The 20,484-nt window shown below is 37.8% G+C and overlaps 1 protein-coding gene across 1 annotated transcript; it reads left to right on the top strand.

Annotated features, from left to right (window-relative positions):
- Nucleotides 1-4,946: 4,946 nt before the first annotated feature.
- On the top strand, nucleotides 4,947-18,632 carry LOC139714971 (alpha-N-acetylgalactosaminide alpha-2,6-sialyltransferase 1-like). The gene is made up of 7 exons (XM_071626617.1): nucleotides 4,947-5,056; nucleotides 5,774-5,945; nucleotides 15,013-15,172; nucleotides 15,580-15,688; nucleotides 17,413-17,519; nucleotides 17,812-17,924; nucleotides 18,290-18,632. Exons 1-7 carry the CDS (start codon nucleotides 4,952-4,954, stop codon nucleotides 18,499-18,501), a joined length of 978 nt encoding a protein of 325 aa, XP_071482718.1. The 5' UTR covers nucleotides 4,947-4,951; the 3' UTR covers nucleotides 18,502-18,632.
- The last annotated feature ends 1,852 nt before the right edge of the window (nucleotides 18,633-20,484 follow it).

The following is a 20,484-nucleotide window of genomic DNA, read 5'->3' as shown; positions in this document are numbered from 1 at the left end:
TATGATGATGGATAGCCTATCACTATATACTTCAGAAAAAAAAAATCTGCCACTATGTTCAATCCATTCGACTGTAAAATTTTATACTAATATAGATAACAACAAATGTGTGTGTGTGTGTGTGTATGTGTGTGTGTGTGTGCGTGTGTGTGTGTGTGTGTGTGTGTGTGTGTGTGTATTTGTGTGAGAGAGAAAGCGTGTCGTGTGTATGTGATTGTGTGTGAGCGCATCTATGTACATTCTGGATTTCTTTTTTGCTTTTGTTTGTTTTTTGTTTGTTTGTTTTTAAGGTCTTTTTTTTTCTTGCTTTTGAAACCGGAAGAGCTCTGAAGTCGACATACTTGATGAGGGCCTATAAATACTCAAGTGACAATTATTATGTAACTCGAAACCCATGTTTGAGGACGGGTTCTACCTTTGCATCCCCCTATCAAGGTGGGTTTCATATTAGTTCGTCGCAGCGTCAGCAAATTTTCGTAATTCGATCAATTTCATATCAAAAGAGGATAACGGTGAATGAACAGGTGCAACACACAGCCACAACAGCTACCCTATAATTCATCAGTTCAGAGCACGTGCACGCCCCTCCCTCCCCCCCCCAAAAAAAAGCTGCGGAGTACTTGAAATTATGTCGAGTTTTTGTCGTCGAAACGTGGACATTCTCGTCAGTCGTGTACGCACAATCAAAGAGGTATGGTAGGATAGTACGGACAGACGCCTACACCATTACCAATAACTGTGTTGAATAACAGTTCTAAAATTTCGGGAAATCCGTCATGCTTTCAGCCAGTACAGATAGACAGTGCTGATATTGATAAGGTTGACAGTAAAAGAGAAAAGAAGCAAAATAAATCAGGGCAATCATATCTCCTTCGCGACGTACGTCAACATGGGTGAGTTTTCCAAGCGAAGGGATGTCGACAACGCAACGCATCATTTCAAGCTTGCTACACCAACATTTTTTTAGAAGCACGATTGCGAAATTGTAAGTACCTCTTTTCTCGTCAATTTCAAACACTCTTAATAACCATTAAGACTAAGCCACTTAAACTCATTCAGGTTTTTTTTCGGGGATTTATGTTTTGATTGCTGTGAGTTAAGTCGTAGTTCCCTTTTCTTCTTTTTTCTTTCTTTATTTTTCTTCATTTATGTCATTCTGTCTCTCCCTCTCTCCCACTTGCAATCGATAATCAACCGGTTGATCGACAATGTCATAGATAATCATGAAATGAAAGCATTCACATTCAGCGTAATGCAGCTTAGCAACTCAATTTATTGATCTTGCGAATAACCTACTGAATGCTGCAGTCGCTATGAGTACAATCGCATGGCAACCAATTTCCATGCGATCTTCTTTACCTCAGTAAGGCAGGTTCTCTTTAAAAACTACAAACTGAATTAGACCATACTATTTTGATAAAGAGAATTGTGGGAAAGAGGGGAAAGTGAAAAAAAAGAAGAAATTCAATGATTTAAACAAAACATATGTTTTGCTTTCCTGTGCGATATGACTGAATTTTAATTTGCTTGTATATCTTTATTTTTGCGCAGTTTTGCACATTGGAACAGATAAAGAAATGTGTTCTCTCTTAGTTTCAAGTTGTGTTCAATTATTACAGCTATCATGTTTGAAGACAGCTGAATTTCCTTGGAACTGATGTATTTTTTTAATTTTTATTGGAATCTTATACAAGAAAATATGAACATGGAAATGTGTTTACTTTCTTTCCTTTTTTGTTGCTGAGTGTATATACGTATATCTAATTCAAAAGAAGAAGTAAAACAAAAAAAAAATCATGAGCATGCGCGGCGTTATGACGACATTAAATTGCTTGACTGACTCCCCAACAAAATTGTTGTCTCTTTCATCCAGTACTTCATGCATATTTCTCATGGGTGTCTGCACAACCTCATAATCATTCCCTTCACATAGAATAATGTATGATTTACGGCTTAGACCTGGCTGTGAAACATGCAAATACTCACAATAGCGATATTGCCGCTATATATCCTGATTGATACTCAAACTGAACGATCATAGTTAAACGTGTGCGAGGAAAAGCAGCACACTTACCAACTCTAAAACGCTGTCTTCTTTACCAATCCGAATTCGATAATATTGACACGTTCCAAGAACGCCCGAATGTGGACTTAAATATTAGCGCCTCCAAAATCGATATCGAAATCATCACACAGAAGATCAAAATAAATTTTGTCCGCGATCATATCATTCCTTCAGCATACCAATGAACGTTCGCCCTCACTTAAATTGATCCACTAATGAGAGAGATAGCGGTTGTGTTCACACACAAACCAATTAACTTCTATTGAAAGTTTAAATCCCGACTTACAGTGGCTCTGTTCATATGTTCACCCATGTGCGAGGCACAAACACGAACTCCTTGTGCTTTCGGAAGTCCACTTTGCTTTTTTTCCTTCTGCTTTCTAGTTTCCATAGTTCTTATTCAATGTGTTCAAAATCATCTTTTCAATTTGTTCCCAAGGCCGCCATTTGAGATTAAGGGATAACCAATTATTGTTTTAAAGTGCATCGTCCAGTCGACTGAAAAGTATTTCAAATCATTGATATTCAAAATTCTGTCATTATTACAGTATGATTTTAGTCACGTTTTAGAAAAATATACTGATACTATGTTATCACAATGTAAAGATTGAACCTTTATTTGAATGTTATTTCCAATAAGTTACAGGTAAGCATGTTCAGCTCATGTTCACGTTGTCAAACAATAAAAATCAAGCATTGACTCGAAGTGCAAATATCATCAGTTAGTGTCGATATAACAGTGGTAGTGTTAAAGTGCCCCTATGCCACAACGTTTTGGTGCTTAAAGCGCTATGTGACGTTATAGACTTTACCCTGGTCAATTGAGTCAAACCCCCCACATGATATAGATATTATACGATGCTTTCACTCTTGTGTAGTACACAGAATCTATGTTTGGAAAGGGCGTGTGTGCTGTTAGGAACATTTATATACATATAGAATCAACGGCGGTTTTGAGATTCATTGCAGTCAGTTTAGGTTGTAAGGCCTGTTTGTTTTCATTGTTTGTTATGCCCATCCACCATATTTCTTTCATTATTGTTATAGGATTTTTTTATCCTTTTGATTATTCTTGGCATGGTTACAAACATCATACTTGCTGCAGCCCCTTTCGCAAGCATGATCAATTCCCCTCAACTATTTTAGAAGAACGCGCATGTAATAGCCATATGAATAAATGATTGTCCCGTAATTTGCATTTCTATGCTATATAAACTCCAAGTTTTCTGCTTACCAAAGGGAAATCTAAGCATTTAGAAAGAATAGAGCGATGTCAGTCCAGAAAGATACATTTTTGCATGACTAAACTTGAATTTATTCGTTTTCAAAGAATGAATACTTCTTGTGATGTGATATCCAATGAACACTGGGCCCTGTTGCATGGAATTTGAAATCAAACATAAGTCAGAATATCAAACATAATTAGGAATACTTTATTCTGATTTGCTGATACCGACTTATGTTTGATTTTCTGACTTAGATATGTTGGATTGCATCTACTTATGCAATAGGGCCATGGAAGAATTGCGTTTCGTTTTGATTATTAGAGGTTAGGTCCTGGTCACACAGAGCGAAAACCGGTCGCCAACCATTTTATGGAATCTAAGACCTCTGAAATCACTGATCAGTGGTCGGCAGTAGGTTGTCACAGGTCGTAAAAAAGTTTTTTTTTTTTTTTGGAGTTGGAAAATGGTTGTAAAAAAATTTCGGCAACAACTGCAAACTGGTTGCTAACCCTTTAGGACTGGTCTGCAGTGGTGTCACACTCTTTGCATGTTTAGTAGGCAACCAGTTGCAACCAGTTGCTGACCAATTGCCGACCACATAAAGACTGATCGTAGACCATTTCCCAAGTGGTTGCCAACCAGATTGCACTTAATAATAATTTCTGCTGAAAACATTTTTTTAGAGCGTCTACGTTCACATGCGTCGGCATTAAATGTAATCCTGAAGTAATGTTGCCGAGCCCGGAATGAAAATCAGCAAACTATCGGCGGGCCAATTTCTAGTGGTCGTCATTAAGTCGCCTACCATTAGCCGACCAGTTGAAGACCCTTTGCAAGCCTTTCTGCCAGCATGCACAGTCGCCTATCATCATTCTGTTGTTGTTCGCAACGCGTTCGCAAAGCGTTCAACCTGTAATCAAATGGTTTACACATGGTCAGCAACCTTTTGGCAATCGGACGATATTCGGTCAGCAACAAGTCGATGAGTGGTTGTCCATGGTCGCCACAAACTTTTGGTTGCTGGAGTCTACGCGTATGTGTAACAGGTGCACGTCACGAGTTCGACACCCGGGAATTATACAGCCCACGAGTCATAGAGCGCATTCACGAGTTCGACACTAAGCAAACAAGGCGCACGAGTTCGACAATTAATTATAAACAACCAAAGCCCACGAGACTGGTTAAGACCCATGACGCATTACGTCAAACTCGTGGGCCGTATTTACTAATAAGGGTTGAACTCGTGGGCCTTTTGTGGACCTTCTGTAGGAACGAAATAAACGAGTTTCATTATTTCTCCCCTTCCTCTTCAGATCCTGAGAACACCAGTCTCCATGTGGAATCTGAAAGTCAGCTTGTTGCTACCAATCAGCATATCTCAATAAAACAGCTATCCATCAGCATGCACCCCAAACCTTGCCGGATACCCGTCACGCGCATCCCGATGTATGTTGCGCTCACCGGTGTTAGTTTATACGTTCTTGTGACCCTGGTTGGAATGACCTTCAATGAGAGGGTCTTCTCAGCGCGCAACGTACACAAGAAGTTTTATGTTCTGTCGAGGGATGCCTTGCAGACTTTGAGGAATGCCAGCGGGGCAGTTGAATCAATGCGACACGAGCTCATGGTAGGTCGAGACCGAAACTCCAGACAGGAGGACATGTTACGGCAACTTCCCTTGGAGGAACCAAGGTTCCCCAGCAACATTGATAATGTCCCCGTCAATAAACTGCCATTCCTCAAAGACACATCGCTTCCTAAATCTGTAAGCGGCAGTGATGAATTATGTATGTTACAGTCGACATCTGACCATCCAACAGCTTACTACTAATTTATACTTGTAAATGCTGGTACTATCTACAACTATACTATAGTCTCCTACTACCATACTTTTACTACTATACTACTACACCACTACTCGACTGTTACTATACCAATGCTGCTGCTGCTGCTACTACTACTACTACTACTACTGATACTACTATACTACGACTACTACTAGTACTACTTACTACTTACATTATGTAAAATTGCTTCGGTGCTATGGGCCTAGTTGTACATACTTTACTTGTACAAGTGCTATAGTGCTATAATTGCTCCTGCAACTCTCCTTTAGTATGAAACTATACATAGTAAAATTCCGTACTAAGATGAAGATAATCACGCTTCCACATAATATCAGTTATAATCATGATTTACATGGACACGCAGATGATAACAAAACTAGAACTAATATCGACGATGGATGAAAACAGAGATTATGACAAAGATAAAGCGATATTGTGAGCAGCTATTCTTCAGGTTTACTGGTGATGATAAAAACCATAAGAGTATAAGGTACTAGTAAATGATAAGATCCAATATTGATTGTAGTAAAGAAAAACATGATAATAATCACGTATACGTACAAATTGTTTTAAAAAGAGCAATGCCGAAAGTTTGAAGGAATGACATGATGTTACTTCCAATTTACATATCATAGACGTGCCCAAAGACTCTTCGATCAATTAGCAGAACTTCAAGATGGTTCGGCGAGAGATTCATGGAAGACATCAAACTATTTTCAGACTATGACGATATACGGGGTTATCAGAACTTCCACAAACTGCAACATTACCGCTTACCATTCGGCTACAGAGGAGTCGATAGGAAACGTGAGTAATATTCTTTCCATGTACATGTATAGTGTTAAGCAATGTGTGACGTTTCCGTGGTTGTCAGTATGTTAGCATGATTACCGATCATCCATAGTAATAATGTAATAGCAACACATATAATAGACATGCGGTCTTTCTAATCATATTCAAATAAAACTTTAATACCATAAAAGAAAAATTATTGTTAGTTCTTTTTCAAGCGACATTGCAAAAATCCAAGCAGTCCATTAAAAATAAATTACCTTCAAAGTAAGCATGATGGTGTGGCATTTAACTTCAAACATCTGCTGTGAATTGAGCGAATTAAGAAACAAAATCACAGTATGGCACATCTTATATTTACACGCAGCCAAATCGATGGTAACACGACCCAGTGGCGACATGCATTACATCATTGGCCAGGTTACTGCACTGTTTGTTCACTGAATACACGTTCTGCGTACCACCGTATGGTAATCGATGATGTTTGCTGTTAACATACACCATTTTTTAATTTCTGCCGTCACGAAAGTCGACGTGCACTTAAAGGAAATAACATTAGCGCTTATATACAGTTTATATCCACGTTCTTGGAAGCTACTAATCTGTTATGTGCTTCTTGAATTGTGTTTTTGCTTTTGATGAAACTTCTTGAGTCGTTCTGCAGGGATAGTGTTCTAAACAAACGATAAAAATCTATTAAATCGCGGAAAACCATCGAATGGCAAGGTCGAACTTCAACCCTTAGAGGATTCAAATCACAAGTACATTAATCATGACAATATAGATGCATGAACTAATGAAAAGACTCATCAACTAAGATCTACAAAATGCGTGATTTACAACAAGTAGTGAGCGAATGATCTCAAACATAGGTATAGTTTTCGTGTTTATAACTGTTCACACCTTGAATTCTAGCTCACAACAATCATAATGACCCTATCTTGATGAGTTTAAGGGCCAATGCAAGGCAAATGTATATTGACATGTGTTGATTCATATCACACCCTCGGCATAACGTATAACTTATGTAGCCAAAAGAATATCTAAATATGTGTCATGTATTTTAACATTATTTTTTCTATCATTAGGTGATCTGAGTACCCTCTCGGATCACCTCCTGTATCTGTACTGATTCTTTATTCTTCTTTCTTTATTTCTCCCCAAAAGTTGTGCAGAGGTTAGCTCAGAAAGTCCTCTGCCTATCAATTTCAAAATTATACCATATCATGTCCCAAAGACGACATATCTAGTTTTTATTTAGATTATTGCTGTACTTGGTATACGCCATTAAGAAATCTTCCAAAACAAAGATTCTGTCACTAACATCATCTGTCAATCTCTGTAGTAAAGTACTAACATGATTAACAAAAGACAGTTCATTTGGATGTCCCTGAACGGAGCATAATATTGCATGCGTTTCCATGATTGTTGATGATCATAGATTAACAAGACACATTGCCATGATTGCAGGGAAACTATCAGTGATAATTCACATAGCATGTCATTGACAAAATTTTTGTTCGAAAGGTTTTTGTGGGCTTATCTAAGTAATCTGAAGAAAAGCAAAATTGAAAATTATCCTAAATACCGATATGGCACATTAGTCTGGTAGGAATGGGGGGTCCCCATGCACCCCCCGAACACATTTTTTTAACTTACTTTTTTGTAACCCTTAGGGTGTCTAGTTAATGGGGGTCATTGGCGGCCATCTTGGCAGCCATCTTGGATTTTCAGGGAAAATCATTATCTTCCATAACTTTTGAACTACACAGCATAAAATTATAAAGAAAGCATTTCTTCAGGGTAAACGTGACACGAGGAATCGATTGCAATGGTTATTTACGTGATTAAAGCAAGTCTGAAACAAGAAAAGCCTAAAATATGCAAATTTCGGTGTCATTTTCACCGAAAAATACCTAAATAGTTTAACTTTTGAATTACACAACATACAGGGACAAATAAAACAGTAATTCAGAGTTAATATGGCATGAGGAATCATTTGAGAGAGTTATTTACATGATTAAAGCAAGTTACATACAAGAAAAGTCCAAACATGTGAGGAAAACGAGTGTCGTTTACTCTAGAAATATTCCCAAGTATAGTCTATATTATACATATATACATGACAATTTCATATCTCCTAAGAGTAAACTAACCTCTTTTTCTTAACAGTCTGGTAGGAATGGGGGATGGGGGGTCCCATGCACCCTCCTTTTTGTATCCCTTAGGGTGTCTATTTGATTCTTTTTGTCTCCAAGTGAAAATCATGTTGCATGGGGGTCATTGGCAGCCATCTTGGATTTACGAGGAAAATCATTAATTTCTATAACCTTTGAACTTTCCAACATACAAGGACAAATAAATAATTTCTCCCGGGTAAATTTGGCATGAGGAATAGATTGACATTGTTATTTACATGATTAAAGCAATTATGATACGTGAAAAATCCAAACATGCGAATAAAAAACAGTGTTGTTTGCTCTGCCCAAATAGTCCATATACCTACATGACAATATACCTCATATGATTGACTAACCACTAAAGTCTTAATAGTCTTGTAGGAATGGGGGATCCTCATGCACCCTAAATTTTTGTATTCCTTATGGTGTCTATTTGATGATTTTTTTTTGTTTTGTTTCCAAGTAAAAATCGTGTCGGGGGGGGGGGTCATTGGCGGCCATTTTTGATTTGAGAGGAAAATCAGTAAATTCTGTAACTTTTGAATTTCACAACATACAGGGATAAATATAACATTTCCTTCAGGGTAACTGTATCATGAGGAATCGATTGAGATGGTTATTTATATGACTAAAGCAAGTTTGATACAAAAAGTCCAAAATACGAAAAATTTGGTGTCATTTACACTGTAGAGTACCCAAAATCCGTATACATACGTGACAAACTACTTCACAAAAGTGACTTGGCACTTTGTCTTTAGATCATAGCTCAAATATGGTGTTTTGTATATAAAAAAAAAATGCAACGATGCAACTCCAAGCATTTTGACGCCTCACTTGTTGAAATCAAATGAAAAATGTAAGCACGATGGCAATTCATATGCAGATACCCCTAAAAAAGCAGATCGAAAGAGGTGAACATACAAATTTTGATTACAACATGTGAAAGTGACTAATCGACAAAATTCAAACCTAAAATGTCATTGAACACTTTTTGTGTGCATCTTCTATTTCATATAATTTTGTATTTGAAGAGTTTGAGTAAGTGTATTTTCATAAAGGAAATCATTTTACCAAAATGCTCTGTCGGTTTCACCAATTTAGGTGTCAGATTGTTATCATTAAAACTTATTTAAGATTAAGCTAAAATGGTTCATTCAAAAGTATTTGTTTAAAGCCTTCCTGTCTGAAAACAAACATATGAAAATCACTTGACAGTCAGAAATCCTCTCTCTCTTTCTATGACTTTAATTTGTCTAACATATTCTTAATTCTCATCCTATGCAATTATACAAACCACAGATTCGGTAAGCGATAATATGTTAGCTTTTGGTTTTACACTTCTGGTAATTTCCAGTCATCATCAAAACGATCATTGTAATCAATGTCTGGCTCCTCCTCTTCATCCTCCTCCGTCTACGGAGTAACTTTCTGAAGCAAGTCAATGAGGGAAGTGGAAAGGATAGGGCCACTTGACCACACCGGATCCATGATACCGAAGGCTGTCTTATGCCACCTTTGTCCAGGATTAAAGAGGTAGCGCACCAGAAGATTGGCTAGTCAGATCGCTTGAAGATGGCAAGGTGGTACCCATGGTTCACACATTGAAAGTGTGAAATAAGGTTGCCTCTGCCAGGTGGGAGCAAGGAGAAATCCACCTTGGATTTGGTCATCAGTTGCTCGCCCTCTCCCACCATCTGTTTCAGCATGATGCTGCGAACGCCATTATAATAGACTTCTCCCGGGCCTCGCTATACATTTTAGGCATGTGAATGCTTCAATGTCATCTGTCACCTCTGGCTCCACAGACCACCCATCACCAAGATTTGTGAGGAAAAAAAACCACTCAACTTGGCATATTGTAAAGTCATATGCGAAGATTTTAGTAGTGTTTATTATAATATAATACTGAGCAACTTATTAGATTTCAGTAAAATACTTCTGAAATCATGATATCAAACAACTCTCACCTGAATGCTATGTGGTATATGGGGTGGCTTTTGTAGATTCTTTAGGGGTCCAACTTTTCCAATACCCATTAAGGCACTTTAATTGTTACATCTTCCCCGGTAAACAAATACAGTCCAGGTATTTTGGTATACAGTATATGAGCTCCCGTTGATTCTATATAAATGCAAGTTAATTGACATTGACAACCTGGCAATACGTGACAGTCCGTTTATTAAGAAAGATACTAATATACATTGTAGAATGGATTAAGCATGGATCAAGGGGATCAAGAAAATGTGTGTCTGGATTCCTCACCAAAGCTACCTTGTACCCAAGCTTAGCAGCGCACTTGAGGTAGAGCACGACCCTGGTGTCCGTCTCCTTCTACTGGTTAGACAGTCACTCATGGATATCGCGCCATTGTCTCTTGGAACATAATCATTGTGTAAACAAAAGGAATGTAACAGAAATCACATTCTCTGAAGCTTAAGTGATTCCTGTTACATTCTTTTTGTTCACCTTATTATTCATCCCAGGAGACAATACTCAAATCAAATGGACTCTCCTAACCTATCTAAATATTGGAAAGAAAGCACAAACTCGGGAAAAGTGTGAACTGAGAAAAGAGGCTCTGAAGTACAGTGTCTATTCAAGCGCTTAATCTTTACCAAACCGTGCTGGCTGTGCGACGAATGGGACAAAAAACAGGAAGTAAACCACCAGAGTAACAACAATGAAGAAATTACCAAATTAAATTGAAATCAAGCAGTCCTCATTAACACATTCTGTCCATAATTAATGCCAACTTTCAAACCAGTAGCACTATCCTTTCAAAAGTTATTAGAGTTGAAATTGAAGAGTGTGGACAAGGTTTTTCAGAAATGAAAAAGGGATCCTAAAGACACACCTAATCACACTATTCTACCAAAAATGTTCGAGATAAACTGCTAAAAAAACAAACTTTCCTGCCCGCTTTACGATACCAAATATTAGCATAATGTAAAAGACGACCCGCTCTTTCAGAAAATATGAAAAAGTCAAGCTCGGGTAGGTTAACCTATTTCACTTATTTTCAGTCCTCACGCAAAAACAGTGTGTGCGACTTTCTGTTCGTTTTGAGGTGCACGGTCACATATACAAATATCGACTGCTGCAGAGGGAGATGGTAAAACTATTTGCACCGAGGTGATGTCTCAACAGTGCTATGTCCCGAGACGAAGTCGAGGGACATGGCACTGTTGAGACATCACCGAGGTCAAATAGTTTTACCATGGCCCGAAAGAAAGCAGTCGATATTTGTTTTATATCCCTCTCGAGCATTTTACTAGAGTAATGACGGTTCCCTTTTGGAAAAGTGTGCATGTTTCGTGAACGATAAATCTAACGTTAGGCTGTAGCAGTGCAGCAGCAGTGCGTGCAGCGCGTAGCGAACGACACCGCTGCGCTGTTGTTGATTCCTACACACGAGCTACACTACAGCGTGCAAAACTCCGAAAGATCGAGGTCCAGGACTACGTTAGAAGTAGGCCTAAAGCGGCTTCGTTACCCAGATCATCTTCAAAATCGGTTTTAGTTTATTCCTAATTCGTACCTGATATGGTGTCCTCCTGCGATCATTCTTCCGTTACTGGAAGCAGTCACTTTGTCAATTGAGCTGAATGCATTGATCACGTATCACACGTCCACACGTTACACACCGACCGCGGTACCGGCCACGCCATCGCACCACACAGATTTCTGTAATGCTGTCGCACATCACACCGCGCGCTCTCTTAGCGCTAGCTAGCTAGCTACAAGCCACCGCAGGACTGTCGCTCAAAAGTATCGCTACTACGCGCACTGCGTACATTCTTAAGTGAGAAATGTAGATATCGATCACACGATCACGATGGGTGCAAATCGTGGATTCCCAAAAGTACTATATCACGCTGGCTAGTAACCAATTGCACCGCATCCAGCTGCTCGTAGCTAGCTAGTAAAACTACACCATGTTCGTGCTCTGTACAATCCTATGGCAAGAAGCTTTACATGAGGGATATAATAAGCTCTATCCATGAGCTGCCGTCTAACCAGGAGATGGACACCAGGGTAGCGCTCTACCTCGAGTATTCCACTATTAAGCTTTGGTACAGAGCAGCTGTGGTAAGGACACCAGACACAGACATTTTCTTGATCTTCTTGCACCATGCTTACTCCGTCACCCTCACTATCCTCCTTGATAAATGGACTGTCGAGCATTGCCAGATTGTGAATGTCGTTGAACTGGCATACAGAATCAAAGGGAGCTGGCTACTGTACCACAATACTTGGACGACATGTGTTTACAGGGGAAGATGTAACAAGTGCCTTCAAGAGTAGGGGCAAAGTCGGACCCCTAAAGAATCTACAAAGCCACCCCACGTACCATACAGCATTCGGGAGAGAGTAGTTTGACATTATAATCTCTGCAATATTTTACTGAAATGTGGTAGATTGTTCAATATTACATTATAATGAACACTGCTGAAATCTTACAACATGACTTTAAAATGTGCCAATGTTTTTTTGTCCCCCACGTAAACCTTGGAGATGGGTGGTCTGTAGAGCCAATAAGAGGTGACAGAAGACATTGGAGCATTCACATGCCTAATGTATGACCATAAGAGGTGGAGAAGTCTATTTACAAAAGCATCATCCAAAGCAGATGATGGGAGAGGGCGAACAATGACGACAAACTCCAATGTGGATTTCTTCATGCTCATATACACCTTGCAGAGACAACCTTATCCCACACATTAAATGTGTGACCCATCGCCTTGCCATCTTAAAGAGAGCTGACCAACCAATCTTCTGGTGCTCTGTATATGACTCCTTTGATTCTGGACAAGGATGGCAGAAGGTAGCCTTTATTATGATGGAGCCAGTGTGGTCAAGTGGCCCTATCTTTCCGACTTCCCTCATTGACTTCTTCAGAAAATTACTGAGGAAATGAAGGAGGATGAAGAAGAAGAGCCAAACATTGATTACAATGATCGTTTTGATGATGACTACCAGTATAGAAATTAAAGAAGTGTGAAATGAAAACCTGATATATCGCATAACCGCTTCTGTGGTTTGTACAGTTACACAGGATGAGCATTCAGAATACTTTTTAAGAAAAGTGAAGTCATATTGTGTTACTTTATATTTTTTCAATATACGTTAATTCCATACTTCATGAAAAGCATATACACATGTCACAGATGTTAAAATATATAGATGATGACTGGCGGCGGAGGGAACATACCCAATGTTCCACCCGAAGGGTCTGAAATGCTATTGAGGGAGGTTATAAGTGCAGTGCGGTCCTAGGCCTTAATTCTGTCATTTGTCACGTGGAAATGTTTTCCCATGGGAGAACATTACAAGAATGTTTGCCCATGGGCGAACATAACGAATGTACTTCCATCACGTGACTGCGTTCAGCCAATTACTAATCGGTATGTGACTAACCCTTTCAAAATATCATTATGTCTTTTGATAATAGCTTGAATATTGCATCTTGTATCAGATACTTTTAACAGAATTCGAAAGGAAACTTAATTCCAATCAATGTGAATTTGAATTGAATGCATACAGGATGTAAGCACAAAAGCGATTCATATGCAAATATTTCTAAATTAAAGTAGCAGCAATCCACATTGATATACAGTTCCTATTCACAGGCTAGATTTCCGGCTGTCAAATGAAATGTTTCTCTTTTTGTTTTCGGACAATAAACTTTAAACAAATACATATGAATGAACTGCTTTTTTAACCTGAGAATAAATGAAACTATTTTGGCATCTAAATTTTTGAAATCGGCTCGACATTTTGACACAGTGATTGTTTCCTTGAATATATCCCAACTCAAACTCGTTTTAAATATAAAATGAAACGAAATTGAATGCGCACAAAGAGTGTTAAATTTCAGTTCAAGTTTTATCTTTGTCCATTAGTCACTTTTAAGTGTTGTGATCAACATTATTATCATGTGTCACCTCTTTTTAAGGATATTTGCATATGAATTATCACAGTGCTTACATTCTTATTTCTATTCAAGTGAGGGGTGACAATGCTTGAAATTAATTTTTTCTTCAGATTCTATTTAATGTTTTTGATACAAAACAAAAAAGGCCTATTTGGGCAATGATCTAAAGACAGAGTTGTTAGTCACTTTTGTGAGGTATGCAATTTGTCATGTACATTTGTATGTAGCATGAAATATTTGGGCCATTTCCAGAGTAACAGCACTTAATTTTTCATTTTTGGGACATTTCTTGTATCAAATTTGCTTTCATCATGTAAATGACAATCTCAATTGATTCCTCATGCTGTGTTTCGTCTGAAGAAATGTTTTATTTGTCCCTGTATGTTGTGTAATTCAAAAGTTAAGATATTTGGGTAGTTTTCGGTGAAAATGACACCAAAATTTGGATGTTTTTAGGCTTTTCTTGTTTCAGACTTGCTTTAATCATGTAAATAACCATTGCAATCGATTTCTTGTGTCATGTTTACCCTGCAGAAGTGCTTTATTTATAATTTTATGCTGTGTAGTTCAAAAGTTATGGAAGATAATGATTTTCCCTGAAAATCCAAGATGGCTGCCAAGATGGCCGCCAATGACCCCCATGGGACACGATTTTTTCTTGGGAACAAAAAAATTCATTAACTAGACACCCTAAGGGTTACAAAAAAGTAAGTTAAAAAAATGTGTTCGGGGGGTGCATGGGGACCCCCCATTCCTACCAGACTACATGACACTAGATATTTTGTAGCCACATATGAGAGATAATGAGGATAGGCCTATTATAGATCGATACCAGTCAATCTTGCATAATCCCTTTAACCGACTGCATGACGTAACCGGATGCTACGAAATTTTATACGAAATAACTATATCATCTCAGAAGCAGTGGGTTTAATGACTTTACTGTGTTTACTATATGGCTCTTCAGAATTGGCTGCTATGACCACGAACAGCAACTTCACCAACCTGCCTCTCTTCCTTCTTGAAGAACGCCCTCAGTGTCTACGGTGTGCTGTCGTTGGTTCTGGAGGGATCCTCAATGGATCCAATGTGGGCGTGGAAATTGACAGTCACGATCTTGTATTCAGGTAATGATTTCGCTGCTTTTCTGAGGCCTACTGCGGGGAGCGACAAATCAAGTATGTAATGATAATGCTTTAATATTGCATCATGATGTTAACTGTATTCATTCCTGGCAGAAATTGAGGGACGACAGTGAACTCCCCCCCCCCCAAAAAAAAGAACCCCCCACACACGCACACACACCTCCACACACACAAACCTATACATACAGGTACACGCAGTCAATTTCAAAAGTAGTGTGAAAATACTTTTTCTCTAAAGTTTTTTTTTCCATCTCTTGTAAGCTTATGTAATCATTGGCTTAAGAAATTATATTTCTTGAAATTTTTTTTTGTTCATCTCTGCCAGTAAAAAAGATATTATACTCAGTTTCTCTCCTTTTTTACCCCCATTCCCTCTCTCTTCTCTCAAGATTGAACCGAGGCTTAGCCGGCAAGCGTTTTGCAAAAGATGTTGGTGAAAAGACGAGCGTCTACGTATTTTTTCCAGAGTCTTTGTATCCAAGTGCGGTGAAGGACAAGGTTTGCCTTTCTACTCATTGTTCTTGTTGAGGAAATGAAAAATTATAAAAACTACGCATTGATTTATTGACACATCAACAAATGGAACTGATCGTTTAATTCCATTAATTATATATATATATGTATGTATAAAGAGTTTGTTCGCAAAATCCGATAAGTCCATTTTTGTAGATCTTGAAGTATGGTCTCTGTCATAAAGTACAAAATAATACCTTTTAAATGATATATTGGTCACTACATACAAAGGTACATTTTTGAAGTTTTGTTCAAAAGAAGCAAAAATTTTCTTATTATTCTCTTTATCTTTCTCGACCTTTAATCACAAATATCTCCATTTGGCAACTATGGACTTATCGGTTTTTGCGAACAAACTCTTCATCGATATATATATATATATATATATATATATATATATATATATATATCTTGGAACTTTCCACGTGTTGGACTTCGAATGTTGTAATTATAAGAAGAACGAGTCTCAAATACGCCATGGATCCAACAAGAAGGTTTTTTTTATTACAAAATTTTCAGCCTGCCTCAGGCCTTCGTCAGTGTAGTGCACATGCTGAGGCAGGCTGAAAATTTTGTGATAAAAAAAAACAAACCTTCTTGTTGGATCCATGGCGTATTTGAGACTCGTTCTTCTTGTATATTCATATACATATATATATATATATATATATATATATATATATATATATATATATATATATACATATTATTGTAGTTGCTCCGCGTATTGGCAGTACTAGAAATAGCAATAATAATGTCACAACAGTGGAATGCATTAAATGTCAATCTTGATTTTAATGAACAATCCGAATTTTCGATGATCCTTCCTCTTCAGTCATCCCTGATGAAGAGGAAGGATCCTCGAAAATTCGGATTATTTATTAAAATCAAGATTATGTCATATATTATTTTATATATATATATATATATATATATATATATATATCACAGACCAACGAAAAAACAATTTCTTAAAGGGGAATGAAACCCAAATATGTGTACATTAAGTCACAAGTGAATGCAGAAATATCGAGTTATAGATGATATCAAGGAATATGTAGTTTGAGAAAAATCGGACAATTCGTTCAAAAGTTATAAATTACTATATAGGGTCAGTAGCGCCATGGCTGGATAAAAGACTATAATAATTCTTGCTGTCACAAGTGGACAAAGACAAATAGAAATAAAAGGAGAATTCAATATATTTTCATTTTTCTGTAGCATAATGAAAGATCGCCGGGTATTACATGCGCCTCTTTCCGAAGGCAGGGGGAATAATATTACTGTGAACGTCATCAACAAGTGAAGGGAATGCATGAAAAGTGAAAAGTGAAATTTTGTGGAACTTTTGCAGAGGAAAAAATATCTTCGAACGCGTTTCATACTGCACAACTTTTTCTGATAGGTGAACAGTAACGCAGATGATAACTACCAAACTTTGATAGCAAGCAAACACACAGAACAGATACTTATGCTCAGTATTTATACGTCATTATTAGTACTCAAGTCGTTATATCATTTTTATGATACAGGTGTATCTTTCTTTGCAGTAAAGTATATAATAGAATTATTATTGTCTGCCCGGTTAATAACGTGATAAGGAAGAAAGCAAATTTAACAAAAATTCATGATTCGATTGAGTCCATCGAATTTCATCGTCATTATAGCAATGTTTCGTTAAAGTTTTCTTTCTTTTTCGTTTGTTTCAGGACACACTCGCCGTGTTCGCCATGTTTAAGCAATACGATGTGGATTATGCTGAGCACATGGTTAGAGAGATTCCCCCTCCTCTGTTCAAAACATCTTCACGCAATTAGTAAGTTTTGAAAAACATGATGTATTCAAGTTTCCTTTTTTAAAGATTTTATTATCATTTTATGGCACACTGCATACTACTAAGTACTCCTATCAAAAATAAAAGATAAAACCAAAAAAAAAAACCCAACCATTGCTTCTTTTTGTTGTAAATACGAAAAAGAGCTTTTCGTAAGTATGTCACCCAAATATCATGAATGTAATATCATATTCATCCATAACGACTTATCGAGTGCGTATAGAACTACATTACATAGGTTTAAAAAGTCTTTTCATGCTAATTTGCTGCCTAGTACCCTACCCAAACCACCGGTTTCTGCCTCCAGACTCAAGCTCCTCCATCCTGACTTCGCGCGCTACGTCTTCACACGGTTTCTGAACGGTAAATCCTTCAGACCCACAACAGGTGAGGTACATACCCGGGGTATACATTGGTCAGTTGTTTGTTAATCAATAGTGGTTAGTGATCAAGGTTATCTCGGTCAATTGGCATGATACACGTATGCAATATGAGATAAAATGATATGATATGATATGATATGATATGATATGATATGATATGATATGATATGATATATGATATATGATTTGATATGATATATGATATGATATGATATGATATGATGTATTATATGATAATGATATGATTTTATGATATGATATGATATGATATAATATGATATGATATTGATATAGTAAAGGTGTGTACATGACTATAACATCGAAAAAAGTTACATTTCTATAAATCTGCTTTTCATACTCTTTTAATAGGTGCCTTAGTGACATTGTTAGCCATTCATATTTGTGACGAAGTCACTCTCTACGGCTTTGGCTACGACCCTCGTTTCACGCTACATTTCTACGACCATGCATTCGTCAAGCACACGAAGGCTTCGACAGGCGCGCATGATGTCGACAACGAGCGCGAATTGTGGAAGAAAATGCACGAAGAGGGCATCATCAGACTCTACAGGAGAGACTGATGACGTCATCTAACGCGTGACATCACAATGCGATGCTTACTGAGGCGTTGCCCGTGATTGTTCATCGCGGGGGAGGGATGAATTGAGTCCATTTAATTAATTATACGTTGTGGTGATCGTTTTCGTCACCGCTGCCCCTCTCATATCTCTAAATATTATTCTCTCTCCCTCATAGTCTTTTTATCTAAACTTCTCACTTCTAGTCCAGGCTAGAAGGCACCCAACCTTGTTTTTTGATATATACAATGTTTTTTGATGGTTTCTTGTCAATTCGAGGGTGCTGATTCCAAATCCGATTGATGCCACTCGCGTAACCTTGAGCATTTTCGACAAAATGCAAAAATCCAAAATGGCCGCCAGATATGCTAATTCGGCCGTGATAAACACAATAATGTGCATTATATGACCAATTATTCCACCAAACTTTGTACATTTCTGTTCCTAGAGTTACTCCATCTGCATTTGCAAGCGAATTTTCATTTCATATAGGTTCATTTAGCATTTAAAGCTCATTTTGTTATTCAAAATGGCCGCCATTCCTATGCTTATGTACTATATGAATGGCAAAACATATGCATGGAAATATAGAACAAATTTACTGTATTTCCAGTCCCGTACCTACGCTATCATAAAGTGTTGCATGTGCAAAATGTTGGGTGTCACTTACAATATATAGGGGGCCTACATATATGAGCATTTAATATTCATAAACCTTACGATGTTGAACACATTTTCTTATACATTTCATTTTGTCTCAACAAAAGTCTCAACAATATAAGTTCACTAAACGTCTCGCAAGGAATCAATGTACCATCATATTCTACATGCCGGTTGAATATAAAAATGTAATACTAACACAATATATTAAGGAGCCTAGATACATGATATTTATCAAATAATGTTAAAAATGGAGAGGAAGCTAGAAAGCAAAGCTTGTAATATGCATTCCCCTAAAACCATATTAACAAAGTACAAAAAAAAAATCCTATACAGTAAGTGCAGAGATACATGGTTGCGGACAAAAACACATCGGACATTAATGACACAACTAAAAACCCTTTACACTGTAGATTTTTTTTTTCCAGCAAGGAGTTGGGGGGGGGGGGGGGGAGGGAGCAGTCCTGAGGCGAGTTCGAAATGGATCATAACCTCCATCACTTTGATATGACTTAATTTAGGAGTGCCGCCTTGATATTATCGAGCAAACCTGATTTTCTTCTTGAATTAAAACAACAACAAAAACTGTTGAAGGCATAAACGAAACTGTCCTAATGCAATACCGTACAAACTGTTCATTAAACATCACCCAAGGAGCAATGTGAGATACCTCTTTCAGTTCTCTCACAGTTCCTAGGTGTTGATAATATACACTTTGACATCATGATCTCATTCAGTCTTGTCTTAAAACTAAAACTGTCATTTTTATTGTCTTTAAAGAACCCTTTAATTGTATGTTTAGCAGCAGGCGACATCAGCCCCAAATGTGCAGAATTCTCAGGCTAAAGATGCATATTAGTCCTGCAATTGTTTTCATTGCAACCACATCTGGTGATGTTCAGCACTTCCTCAGGGGTTAGAGGGCGATTACTTGCCATAGAAATAGGATGAAGACATGAAGACTTGCTTGATCACCACCCGTTGAAGCCCTGTGGCTTTGTTGCAAGGCCAGAGACAGTGTTGTAGGTAATTTGGGTGGTATCAGAGATGACATCAGACCAGCATCTGCACCAACTTGTTTTGGGGTCAATGTTTTCTAGTTACAGTAGGGAAATCTAGGCTTGTGGGATTTCAGGCGCATTGATGGCAGGTTGTTCAAGGGGGCATTTCATGAAGTGTTTTGTCAGATCTTTTCTTTTTGACAAACTGTTATAAGCTATTAAATCCTTGCATCTGATTGGCTGAGAGCAAATTTGTCAGACAAATTTGTCAGACAAAACGCTTCATGAAATGCCCCCCCCCCCCCATGCTATCGTGTTTGGAATG

The sequence above is a fragment of the Diadema antillarum genome, unplaced genomic scaffold (genome assembly GCF_040938485.1).
Source record: "Diadema antillarum isolate AM-2024a unplaced genomic scaffold, OU_Dant_1.0 seq00002576_RagTag, whole genome shotgun sequence".
Taxonomy (NCBI): domain Eukaryota; kingdom Metazoa; phylum Echinodermata; class Echinoidea; order Diadematoida; family Diadematidae; genus Diadema; species Diadema antillarum.
The sequence above is the reverse complement of the archived record's forward strand: the minus strand, read 5'-3'. Positions and strand labels throughout refer to the sequence as shown.